Raw genomic sequence first — 13,520 nt, 5'->3', positions numbered from 1 at the left:
ATCAATTACAACTCATTACTCTGTGGCAGCTTTCAATAATGCATAGTTCATGGAGGAACCAGCAGGCACCATTCTGAAATTCTGTTCAATCCATTTACTGCCAGCAGTTCGATACATCCCACCATGTTGGTTTTATTATTACTTTTCCTCTTCTATTCTTGACCTTGTTTAATAACTTTTTATGATATTTCTTGGAGTATAGGTCAATGTGAACCAAGTTATAGCCAAGAAATATCATAAAAAGTTATTAAACAAGGTCAAGAATAGAAGAGGAGAAGTAATAATAATACTAATTATCTAATCAATCAAGGAGGAATATTATTCATCATATCGTCATCTCATACCACAATATAAAGTACAAGGAGAAGAAGCCACAACAAGAAGAGCTGTATAATAACATTCAACCCTTCGCCCATTTTTTGGACTACGAAAATGGATAATTTAAGAAAAAATTCAAGAGGATACTTAGAACATGTTGGTTTTGTGACAACTTCCACTGGGCGACTTATTGACAGCTTTTACTTCCTTTATATTGATATATTCATGTAAAAATTGTGAAGTGCAAAAATAGTAAAACTCTCAATGCATAAATTCTGAAATATTGCAAGAGTAGATGCCTACCCCCAGATGCAATAGTAAATTTTGTTTAAAACAAAAGTTCTGAAAAAATTTTCTTCAAAACCAAGAAAAGTAATATTAGTATATGACATGAAATGAAATCATTTTTCCAAGCAAATAATTTTAAAAACTAATAATGCGCTGCCATAATTTTCTTGAAATTTTGGTTGCCATAACTTTTTCTAAGTATCAACTTGAACATCGGCTTGCCCCCCTCTAATTTTGATCCTTGGCAATCCCTTGGTTCAAAAACTGATTACCTTTAGTGAATATGTCTTAAGACAGGAATTCCTTATGCCAATTAAAGTTAGAAGGAAAATCCAACTTTATTTGGCATTTTGATGGCCGGTCTTTGGACATTTTCACCCTAAATTAAGGTTATCCGAATGATTATCACTCCTGTGGGGGAAGTTGAGGCATTAATTAACTCTTAACTAAATATGCTAACTTTCTTATGGGTAGGTAGTTTTTCAAATGTATTCTATTAAGTGTAGAATAGCAGGCACTACTGTTACAATGCTGTTGATCAGGCAGTATTTTTATCTCCATCCCTGAAGTCATCTTCGGGCCCAAGATTACTCAAGAAAATGAAGGTCAAAGGTGTCTCGAGGAAGTGAGGAGGAATATTCCAGGAACAATGGCATGGCATATATTTACTCAGAGAATTAAATGGTATATCCACTTATAAGCTGCAGAAGTCTCCATTGCTAGATATGAAGATAGACTATGTATACAAATATTTGAGGTCACTACAGGAGAAATTTACTAATCAAGGAATAAAATTAAGTTATTTCAATTACCCTAGGGATCTTGTTGGTGGATTAATTAACATTTTTACCATGTTAATTATTAAACATTAGGTCATGGAGTAATGATTAACCAGCGAATTTCTTCTAATAAATTGAAAACCAAATCCCGATTAATTAGTAACAAAAATAAAATAAGAGCTCTCTACGGCAGACAAATTGTATTGAATCACCAGTGTGACAGTTAGCCCTGGGTTTCGAGGATGGTCGAGAGCCGTTACTCCTTCGGCTATGTCATTACCTCGTTACTAGAGAAATTCAAATGGCACTGCATGTTGAACTCACGGATTTGATCATTTCGAATGATAGACGCCGTAGTCTGTTTTCTGACTTCTTACCCTGCGTTCCTGCCATTCGAACGTGAAATTAATTCCTATTCGTCATTGAGGGCCATTTGCAGAGGAAATACCACTCCAAAAAAAGTATAAACAGGCACGAGAATGGTAAATGGACAAGTGGGCAGAACATGAAATCTGTAAGTATCGTCTATCATAATTGCAAATTATTGCTTTCAAAGTACGTGCATCCATCATCGAGATAATTTTAAAAGCAATCACCGAATGGAATCGTAAACCTAATGTTTTCCAACTGTCACAGACGACATAACAATTCGTTCCTATGAACAATTTATGCATTCGTACGCATTGAGTCTACATTACTAGTATGTTTGTACCCATCGAAAACTAAAGAATAATCTTATCAGCATCACTCATTGCTGAGAAGTAAACTTACGTCTCTTCGATTATCTTCAAGGTTATACCCTTCCTACCGATTTTGCTCTAGAATGATTCATTCTTTTTGATTATTACTGGGTGAACGAATATTCCAACTCCACGATCCGTCTTCTCTCGTACATAGTTGGCAGGTTCACTTGCAAGGATCGATGAAACGCTGCAGGGCACTGCTTTCAGCATTCTTTAGAAGAACTTGATGTTTAACTTCTACATGAAGCATCACAACATGACTTGTTTTTTTAAACATTTTATTACAGTAATTTATCTCCACATTTGTCTGAAAATTTAGAACATTTAACAGTTCCTTAACTTCAATAAAAATTTTAAAGCCAAAATTTAACCTGAAAATACACCATTCTTAAGGGACAGTGAATAAAATACAAATATTTCAAGAATAAGTAACTCAATGCAACAAGCAATGATATTCTGAAGCCTTGGCGAAACTCATTAATTTCTTCAATATTCTCGCATTAGGCGTCAGCTAATTGTAAGTAACACAAATTACTATCTAATCACCAATTGAGCATGTCTTTCATTCTTAACCAACACTCATTAACCAATAAGTCGTAGTAAAAACTGCAAACGCCACTAAACAATAATGGCTACTCCACACAGTCCAAATCACAGATCCTCAAGGTCGTCGCCGTTGACACTTTTAACTCTTGACTTTCGTTGCCTCAGATTTCTTATTTTGCTCAGTGTTCTGGAGTTTGGTAACGATCTTCCTTGAGTGTCCACTAGGATCGAAATGGTTGGTGTGTTCACTTGCTTCCTTCTTCGTTCTCTGCTTCCCACTGTGGCCAGAGTAAATGTGCTTGTCGTATTCGAAATTGTAGTGCTCATACTCGTCAAAATGACTTTCCGACATGGTGACGTTAAACACTAGCAGGTATAAACAAAACACAGGGGTAGTTCGACAGTAGACAAATATTTCTCGGCACCTCCAGACCTTTTCGTTTCCACTCAACGAATAAGCTCGATGCGGAACTGCAGCGATTTTAGTATTCTCGAGGACAGCTGCGCAGAAGGTTCGACTTTCCCTTTTGACGCAAGTGGGGAGAGGGAAGTAGGGGGAGACCAGCGAACGCCGCGTGATGCGATTACCCGTTGTTTGAGGACATAGAGGAAAGCACAAATTGGAATTATAGATTTTATCTCTAAACAAAAATGTGCGAACAGCTATTATATTCTTACATAGCTTATCTTTATACTACCATCGGTGAACAACTTACGTGAGAGTAGTACACTTTCTACTTACCAACAGATGTACAATAGATTTAAACTGATTTATTCAGATGATAATTACAAAAAAACTATTTTTCATCTGTTGCTATGCTATTATTAAGTTGTTTAGTTTCTATAGTCATAGCAATCAATACCAATTTCACGAAATCACAGAAATAATTAATAGCTAGAGTTGACGGCATCAATAAATTTAAACAAAAGCCCGAATACCAAAAATAAATAGAACGGTGTTTGATGATAATCGCATACGCTTAACTAAAATATTTTGAGCACTGATTACCCAATTTTATGAAGGCGGAGGTCATACCTATGCCCCTAAGGTGGAAATTTAAAGCAAATGTTATTCAAACAAGATTTTCGCAGGACCATTACCGGGATATACATTCCGTGCCAAATTTGAGTTGACGACCACAAAATTTTCAGAATATTGATATTATCTGGGCCCAATTTTGAAAATTTGACATGTTTCCACGAAGGCTAAACAAAATAAATCCCTAATTTGCAACATTTAGTGTAGTGTTCAATTTTATTATTGTCTCGATGTGCATCATTGTGTGAAATAATCACTCCCTTTTTTGAAGTAATTTAGTTATCGAGTAAAGGCCATTTTGAAAATGTCCTATCATCGTTTTATTCCGACCCACGATTTTTTTGACGAACCCACGCAATCATCGCTTAGGAAAAAAATTTCCGTTCCATCTAATTTTTCAACACATTGCTTCATATAACTTCGCCTTTGTTTCTATTAGATCATGTACTTAAATCCTTTTTTAGTGACTTTCTGATAATTTATTTGTTGAAAGTTTTGGCTTTCGTCCGAAAAAAGCGCTCCGCAGACCACTTTGCGACGCTTTTGAGGTTGGCAGCGGGAAGAATGAAAATTGAGTGAGTGATTCGCTTGCAGATTGAGAATACACAAAGGAGGGTAACTGCTGGACTTTGGGGAATGTGAATAGGAAGAAACATGGGATTTCGGCAGCAAGTGGTTTGGGGTTAAGATGTTAAAGGTAAAGCGTTAGGGTAACGTGTTTGTGGTAAATGGAGAGACAGAGGACAAACTATGATAAGACTTTGGGAGTTACAATATGCGTCATTATACTCTACTGCTAATTACTGAAGTTGATATTTTCTCTTGCCTTCTAAGAAGATTTCTCAGAACACTCTTAACTTGTAACTGTCGTCGCTAAAGCCAGCATGCATGAAGGGAGCCTTGCGTGAAGTATCAGGACTGAGATTATCAAATATTTGATCTCATCTCCATCTAAAAATTTGATCATATGGAGATAAAACGTTGATATTTTTTCTTTCCTCCTTAGAAGATTTCTGAGGCCACTCTTAAATTTAAAATATCGTCGCTAAAGCTTGCATGTTTGAGGCATCAGGACTCAGGTTACCAAATATTTGATCTCATCTCCGTCTGAACGTTCACTAATCGGCTCAATCCACCGCAAACAAGGCTTTAAAATGTATCTTTGGTGACTGCAATCACTCATTGTATTAACCCGAGGGTTGATTTGGAAAAGAGAGGTTAGAAGAAGCATATTAATATTAGGATGTGGGAGCCAGCTCCTTCCCCAGTGCCAATTTGCGGTTGGAAAATTCTTGATTGGCGTGTCCGAACGATTCAAGGGATTATGACAAACTTATCCTACGACCAGATACTGTGCGCTTTTATCCAGTAGGCCACGACGCGACGCTCCCTTTGGTGACTGTAATATACAGGATGTCTCTGGAGGAATCTGTAACATTTCAGGACGTGCACTATTATAATCCATTTTCGGGTGTACGTCTGCGTGCTTAATATTTGTCTCAACGTTTCATTCCACTTACTGGGAACGTCGTCAGGAGAATGAAAATATAAACATCTATCGTACCGTTGGAAAAACTTGTCCATTGTTGTCAAGGTATTTCAAAAAGTAAATAAAAATAAAATAAAAGCCAACTTCTTTAAAACATCTACTATGAAAAAGGAAGATGAAAAGTGGAATATTGTTATTAAATTTTCGAAATATATCTCTTCCACACATGACTTAAATTATATCCATCATCCCTGTTAAAATTCATAGGTCGTTTAGAAATTTCTATCGCCTCTCTAATAAGCCGTGGATAATATGCAGATTTTCTTGCAATGGCTTTGGCCTCATCCAGGAGGATCTTGTGTCCTGGCCCCGACATAAAATGATCGGCGACAGTTGAAGTTTCCCATTGCCTTGCCTTCAGCGCCCTTTCATGATCTTTCAGCCTTGTCACTATCTTCCGTTTGGTCTGTCCGATGTAACTAGACCCACATGAACACGGAATCTCATATATACCTTCCATTTGTAATGGGGGAATAGCATCAATGTTTTAAAGAAGTTGGCTTTTATTTTATTTTTATTTACTTTTTTAAATACCTTGACAACAATGGCCCAGTTTTTCCAACGGTACGATAGATGTTTATATTTTCATTCTCCTGACGACGTTCCCAGTAAGTGGAATGAAACGTTGAGACAAATATTAAGCACGCAGACGTACACCCGAAAATGGATTATAATAGTGCATCTAATCGCTGCGAAAACCTTAAAACTAAAATTTCAGGAGGTGGTAGTAAGCATTTTTTGTCCATAAACATGGGATCGCAACTCCTTAGTTACTGAGCTATGGTAACGCAAACATTTTTTTTGGAATCACTTTCCAGTTATCATGAAACGGTTTTTCTTGAGCATCTAGTCTTTTTGACATTTTATTCAACATACTGTATGTTTAAGGACATTAAATAATTAAGGCTGGACGAAAATGTGCGATCATAATAGGGTGGTTTCCTATTTTTTTCTATTGACTAAATCGAAAGATTATTACTCCTGAAATACGTATTTCACGCTTTTAGATTTTTAATGACGATATCTATTTTTCGCGATTAAATGAAAAGTGAAAATTTCAAGCGCGCGAAAACGCGACGGCTAAGTATGAATGCTGGGAAAACCCCGTGTGACGTCATTCCGGTTCCGGCATCCGCTGTGTGAGGTCACCTTGGTGCGAGGTTATGAGCGCCGCTACGATGTAGGCTGTTAGCGGGTAGCAGACTACCCTGCTAGCTGGTAGCGCTTAGCTGAAATAAGGATTATTAATACCCTATCAAACGAAGAAAACTTTCCGACCATAGGCAGTTTTAATAGGTGATTATTAAGACATGTTTCCCTGAGCTCTGTGGCTCACGCATGCATTGGTAATCTCAGACGATGTGCAACTCCTGTCTACTCGTATAGCATCTAGGTCCCTGTGACGTCACGTGGAGTGGCATCGCATGGGCGCCAATCAGGCCTTTTTCAAATGAGATTAAAATTGACCATTAACATTCGTCTAAACTGGGATTTCTAAAACCAAATAATTTGTACATTATGAATACACTTGAGGTGGGTAACGAATCGCAATCAATACCTTTCGTTTTCTTTGATGAAGGAAACTACCCAAATGTCTGAAACAATTAATTTTTGAGCTTAAATAAAAGAGAGTTTGAGCGAGTATCAACAATTGCGATTACGATTGCGCAATCTCAACCATTTTGAAATTAATCGTTTCAGGCGATAATAATGGTGCGTCTTGGTCCAACCTGAATTATTTAACGTCCTTTTAAATTTAGACTATTAAATAAAATGCAAAAAAGGCAAGACACCAAAGAAAAACCGTTTTCATGACGACTGAAAAGTGCATCCAAAATGTTTGCTTTCCCAAAGTTCAGTTAGTTATTAAGGAGTTGTGACACCATGTTTATGCATTAAAAGAGATGCTTTAAAATTGTCCCCCTTACCACCTCCTGAAGAAATGCAGATTCCTTCTGTATGAATTTATACATTTTTTCGGTTTTTGGCCTTCAAAATTAGTCTGTGGTGGAAGCAAGGCGCATCGTACCGCTCGTGATTGACTCACCTGCCTACATCAGAGCAGGGCCTTCCGTCGGAGCACACTGCCGCCTTCGAGAACCTCCTTTCGATGGAGGGCGAAGGAGGCAGTGGGACCTCGGGATTGGGCGGCACCAGCCTCCGCGTGTAGCTGTCCGATGTGAAGTACTGGATTAGGTAGATGGCCACGGCGGTCAGCACGCAAGCCAACAAGATGAAAAAGATCGGCAGGACGTACTTTCGGGACGACCATTTCCGGGGCGACCTGCGTTCGAAGAGAAGGAGACATTACTTAACGAGTACAAGAAGAAAACAATTCAAAATTACAAGAAAAACAATAATTTTCCGCCAGGGACAGATCCCAAGGAGGGAAAGGGGGCAAGGCGTGATTAAGGTTAACAATGGAGTTCCATTATTTTTGGAAATTATTCCATCGTGAAGATGACTCATGTTAGCGAAAATTTCCGAGTGAACTCATCTGGAGATTTCTCAGGTCATACGTAAATTTTAACTGCCGTCGCTAAAGCAAGCATGCATTAAGGGAGCCTTGTTTGAGGTATCAGGGCTAAGGTTACCAAATATTTGATCTAATCTCCATCTAAACATTTACTAATTGGCTCTATCTACCGCAAACAAGGCATTAAAAATTATTTATCCGGAAACTCTGGCGATATTGAAGCATTAAGTTTGTTGGAAGTAGGTCCTCGCGAAAACGGCAAATATTTTATGGGCGATTGTTCAAACGTAATTTCTCTCAAACTGCTACCGCCTTGTGGCTGACCATGTGGAGCCATAGCAAAAGTGAGAGAAATGACGTCACAGGCAAAGGGCGAAAAGTTACCGTTTGGAGGTGGCCTCTTAAAAAAAGCTCTATGGATAACATTTACATGCAAATTAAAGGTGTAACATCGATATTGGATACCTATTTATGAAATATAATGTGGTAAGTCTTTTTGAAAATCACATCTTCAACACCCTCGGAGGCCAAAATTATATTGGGAGTAATCTGTACTCCTTAAAAACCCAAATATTTTACTGAGGCAGAATCAGCGATTTCCCCTCCTTGGGTCTAGGTTTGACGCTTCTCTTCCTAATACGATGAGTACGCACAGCCCTACCAATTGCTGTCCGAAAATAATGGTGCTCAAGGATCGAGTCCAGATTTAAGTTGAGGCAAAGAGTCGATGGTGATGTAGAAGCGATGCTATCTGGTCTGTATAACTGGGGGTGTTGGTCGTGCCAAAACATCCGACTGCGGCTAACTAAGAAACATTGGGTTCGAGTGCATGGATTGATTTTATATTCTAATAAATCTACTCTTTCGGCTGTGAGAATTGAAGTAGGAAAAATTAAAGTGAGCTGTAAAATGTGCTAGTGAAGATTAAATGAAGAGCTGAAATGCAACGCGATAAATATGCAGAAAATACGTTAGTTTCAGGTTCACGATAAAATTTTCTCGAAGGATTTTATTTTACCTCTTATTTTAGTGTCAAAATGAAAATAAGTTGTCTTAAATGATAATACTAATTTCTTGTCGTGGTAAAAAAAGACATTAAGACCAATATATTTTCGAATGTTACAAGCAACCATCCATTCAAACAGAAAATAAATACTGCGTTTGCCATTATACATATACACAGCCTTAAATCTAAGTGACCCCGAATATCACATTAAAAATTGTAGAAGGTATGTATTTAAAAATATTTTCCAAGAAAATTAATTTCGTCAATTTTAAATAATAGTACATATGTAATAACAGACCAACAACTCAAAATCTACTCTTATCAAACCAACAATTATCAACTACTCAATCAACATCAATCGAAGACAATGCAATAGTTTCAGATCCAAAAATAACTGCCGACAGTCATAGAAGTATGATCTATGTTCAAGGATTTTGCCAACAATCATTCAAAATTTAAAAAATGCTCATTTCATAATTAATTTAAAGACAATTACTCACAACACATCAGAGTTTACTCGATGTTAAAGAGTAAAACTCCAAAAGAATTTATGTGCAATATTTTCCTTTCTGTATCTTGTTGTAAAAGAATCAGTAAAATTGCTAAAAATAAGAATTAGTAACCATAAACCTTTCGTAAGAACAAATTCCGTAACTTTGGCGATACGTGAAATCTTTTTATGCTACAGAAATTGTTTATGAGAAAATACCTTACAGCCCTCAAAATCCATGACAGCAGTTTTTGCGCCTGTAACTGAGATTTAATCAGCGTTATTTTCTCCCAAACTTCGAAGTCCCTTCATGTATTGGCTACGTATTGTTCACAGGAAGAATGAAGGAGGACTAATGTTTTTAATGTTAATTTTTAAAAATCTTTCATGGACCGCATACTCGAACGATAGCTTCTAGTTTGTCCAAACGTAAGATACCTCAATTTAAGAAGAATAATATTTTCATTGCATCGGGACGCCACATTAGTGACCTGGAAAGCATCACGTTCATGAAACGCAGACTTGGGTGGCAGTATTGGATAAAATTCCTTAAAAAGCAACTAGATTAGAGATGATGATTCTTTACGAATGTTTTCGTTTGTTCGTTTCAGAGATGGAAATTTCTCGGAACATTGTTCCACCGAAACATCGTTGTTCTTGGGTGGATAAACATGTCAGTGACATTCGGTGTTAGCTTTTTGAGGTAAAATTACTATTCTTACCTTATGGACAAATTGAAAATCCCTATATATCATCCTAATTTATTTGCACGAGATTACGGGCGTTGTGGAAATTCGAAAGTACATTAGTATTTTCATTGCTCTGACCCGAGTAATCCAAGGATAAGTAGGAGAGGTATTAAAATGCATATTACAAATGGAGTTGGCTTGATCGTGCACAGTATCCAAACTTGATAGGTGTCTAGTGCAAAAACATCTTATAATTTTCTGGTTGTTTTTGATGATAAATTTCGATAGACAGTGTTGATGGATTATAAAATCGTTTTGTTTTTATTCCTTTTAATTCCCGTAGAATATATTATGCTTCTCTCTCTTTTTACACGGCTGCCCAACGAAAGGTATTTATTTCAGGGTTTAAGTGTATGCTGATGTTACCTCCACTGCAGCAGCTTAACTGAGGCCCTGGTTTTGATGTGCGGACTATCTTTTCACTCGTTATGTTTCTGAGTGTGTCATGGGCTTCATAATGCCGGAAGTTAATTTCCGGCTCTAGTCAGAATTAGCAAGCTTTCATGGTTATCATCCGCAGGGGTATGCTTTCTCAACACCCACGTGTAATGCATGGCTGCGTAATGCCCGGAGTTCAACAAACATGACTCCTTAAAAAAAGAATAGTGCAATATAGTTTGCAAGTATTTAGTCGGAATATTTACTTCCGATCAGCGTTTGGAAATCCGTCTCTCTAAATAGTTTTAGAATGTATGTATTTTCTTCACTTAATGCGTCGAGTTTACTATATTTGACAAAGTACGGAAGCGACCTTCTTGGACGCGAGCACTTGAAATGAATATCTACAGTTATGAAGATTACTGGAAATTCAGAGTCACTTCTTCACGCCTAAGTTTAGTCTCTTGATGACGACTCGGACCCATTCATGTCGGGCATTAAAGTGGAAGTCTTAATTTGATTTTATATCAGTTGAGGCGAACTTCGCTCCGATTATCTTGGAGCTATTGTTTCGGAAGTAGGCGATTAAATGACAGCACATATGGGGAATAGTCCATTGGAAGAGGCAGAGCAAAGCCTCCTCTCCCAATACCGCTTAGCGTCAAGGGATATCCTCGCTAGTGGTGCCGGCTTAGTAGCTAACTCAATTGCCTTCCAGTCACATTCAAGTTGGGACTCACCGCATGACGCGAGTGCAATGCTTTACGAAAGTCACTCCACTAAAGGAAACCTCTGTCACCTCATCTAATCTCGTCCACGAACTTGAAATAGCTTACTCCCATAAGGATTCATTCGTTACTTTTTATATTCGTCTCCCGTTGCTACAGGCAAAGTTGTTGCGACCTGGTATACTTATTTCATTGGCACCTCGAGTGCCGTAAAATGGTCCTTAGCGCTTATAGTATTGATCTATATATCTAACCGTGAAATTATTACTCCTAAGGAGATATATCCTGGGATCTTTCAAGATATAATTTTTATAAGATATTATATCTTGGCCGTCATTGAAAATTCATGGCATCGCTGCACCTAGAAATTGTTGGTGGCTCAATGGAAGTTAATATTGAAAAATGCCAAAATTTTACATGCTCCAAAAGCTACTATATTCATTTTTCAGACAGTTTTATATTGTTATCTTTCTTTTTTATTTAACGACCAAACAGTTGGCCATATTGTGACCTAAAGTGAGTGGTCCAATCTGGGCTGGGCTCCGTGCAAACATATCTTAACCGGTAGAATACTTTTATAATAAGCGACTATATGCTCTCCATGTATTACACTCTCCTTCCATTAGGGGACGGAATGGTAAAGATAAAATTTTAGCGGCAATTTACTGGGCACAAATCAAATATGATAAAGTTTAGGAATTATGCTTTTTAATCACTGATTTTCAATTACTTAGGCAGCCTCAGCGTTCTTAAAGCTGGTTGATATCTCAATGGAAAGTGAGGAGATAAGAGAAAAATTGCCTCTTTCTTGCTTGATGACCACAGCTGAGTTTTAAGCGATATAGAGTGTTGCCGTGCTGACCTTACTTCCTGCCTTACCTCACGGAGGACGCCATCTTGCAATGGCATCCCCCCAACAGATCCCTTTCTTCAAACAACGAAGAATCGCTCGTGTCATCATCATCATGGTCGTCTTCGTCGTCATAGCCATTCGAGTATTCCGTCGGACTTCTCTCCACGCTCCAGATTCGGTAAGGACTTTGAATCTGTGGGTATAATCAATGGGTAGAACGAGGTTTAAATCAGCGTCTCCAATTGATGAAGGTTTGCTTCCGAAAAAAATCCAAAAACAATTAAAAATTCGAATGCGCAAAATAAAGGATAGGGAGATTTTTTGTCATTAGTTATTGGTCAAACAATAAAAGACTACAAGTGATACATTTTGTGATACTCGTTGGCCAAATTGGACCGCCAAGTATTAAAAATCTCGTGAATCCATGAGGCAGAACAGCCGTTGGTGTATAATGCTTCTTGTCTAAGTCGTTGCTTTGATATGCATTTCAATACAAAACAAAAAGGCTCAGTTCTAGGATGATATTAATTATTTTAAATAATACAAGTGCTAATCTTAAAATTTAAATAGATATTCGTCTTTTATGTGTAATGATTAGACTAGATGTAGCTGCAGTCTCAACAATCAACCATTACGAGAATGGGGAACTTGCATGAATTTTTTTTATTTCATAGGCGGACAGAAAATTATTTTCTGAATGCATCAAAGAAAACCGCATGTAAATCTGAGTTTTCCTTCGCGAGATATTTAATGATAAATATAACGAATTTTAAAGCGCGGGAAAAACTCCCTCACCCCCCAAGCCACTGCCGACGAAGCCTCGATGACGTCAAAGGTAGAGATGGGCAAAAATAATCGATTATACGTAAAAATCGATTATTTGCTTTCGATTATTGCGATTATTGAATCGATTATGGACATCCGATTATTTTGCATAATCGATTATTTGAATATAATCGGCGGGAATAAGAAGCGATCATATGGCATACAGGGCCTAATTGGTCAAGGGCGAACAATTTTTTTTCACCGCCAATAAGTAATAAAGCTAATTGGGCAACTCTTACCTAATAATCAATCGTAAATAAATGTATAACACCTCGTAAGTGGAAGAGCCCAGACACCTCATCCGAAGCCGATTCACCCATAAGTCACTAAAATCCTTTGTTCGGTGTAAGCTCAGAAATGAAAGTGATATGGCACCAGTAAAGAGTCACTTGTGGAAGTACTTCCACAAAAATTTGAGTGAGAGTAAAGAAAAACAATCTCCTAGTCATGTACTATAATGGCATGAAAAACCTATTGACGATATCACCGTCAAGAACAAGACAAAAACTTAGCTACTTTATTACTACCACCAATGCCTTCTTAAGCTTAAGAAGTTCTTAAGCTTAATGCCTTCGTAAGCTTAAGAAGGCATTGCTACCACTATCATCCGGATCTAAGTATGTCAGGGATAAAATAACTTAATATTACAAGTTAAAAAACGAACTAAATTATTTGACACGCATCATGACACCCACCTTCAAAATACCACCATTACAGCATCCGCACAATCTCAAAATATGACAATAAAACCGA

At 37.5% G+C, this 13,520-nt stretch overlaps 1 protein-coding gene across 1 annotated transcript in view; it reads right to left on the bottom strand.

Annotated features, from left to right (window-relative positions):
* The window catches only part of LOC124158716 (scoloptoxin SSD14-like), a 147,059-nt gene that overhangs the window by 22,729 nt on the left and 110,810 nt on the right, over window positions 1-13,520 (bottom strand). Inside the window, exons 3-4 of the mRNA XM_046533965.1 lie at window positions 11,969-12,135; window positions 7,310-7,546 (exon numbers count right to left, since the gene is read on the bottom strand). Coding sequence (XP_046389921.1) covers window positions 7,310-7,546; window positions 11,969-12,135 — 404 coding nt within the window. The remainder of the gene's footprint in view (window positions 1-7,309; window positions 7,547-11,968; window positions 12,136-13,520) is intronic.

Source organism: Ischnura elegans, chromosome 5, assembly GCF_921293095.1.
Source record: "Ischnura elegans chromosome 5, ioIscEleg1.1, whole genome shotgun sequence".
NCBI lineage: Eukaryota > Metazoa > Arthropoda > Insecta > Odonata > Coenagrionidae > Ischnura > Ischnura elegans.
This window is presented reverse-complemented; position numbering and strand designations above follow the sequence as displayed.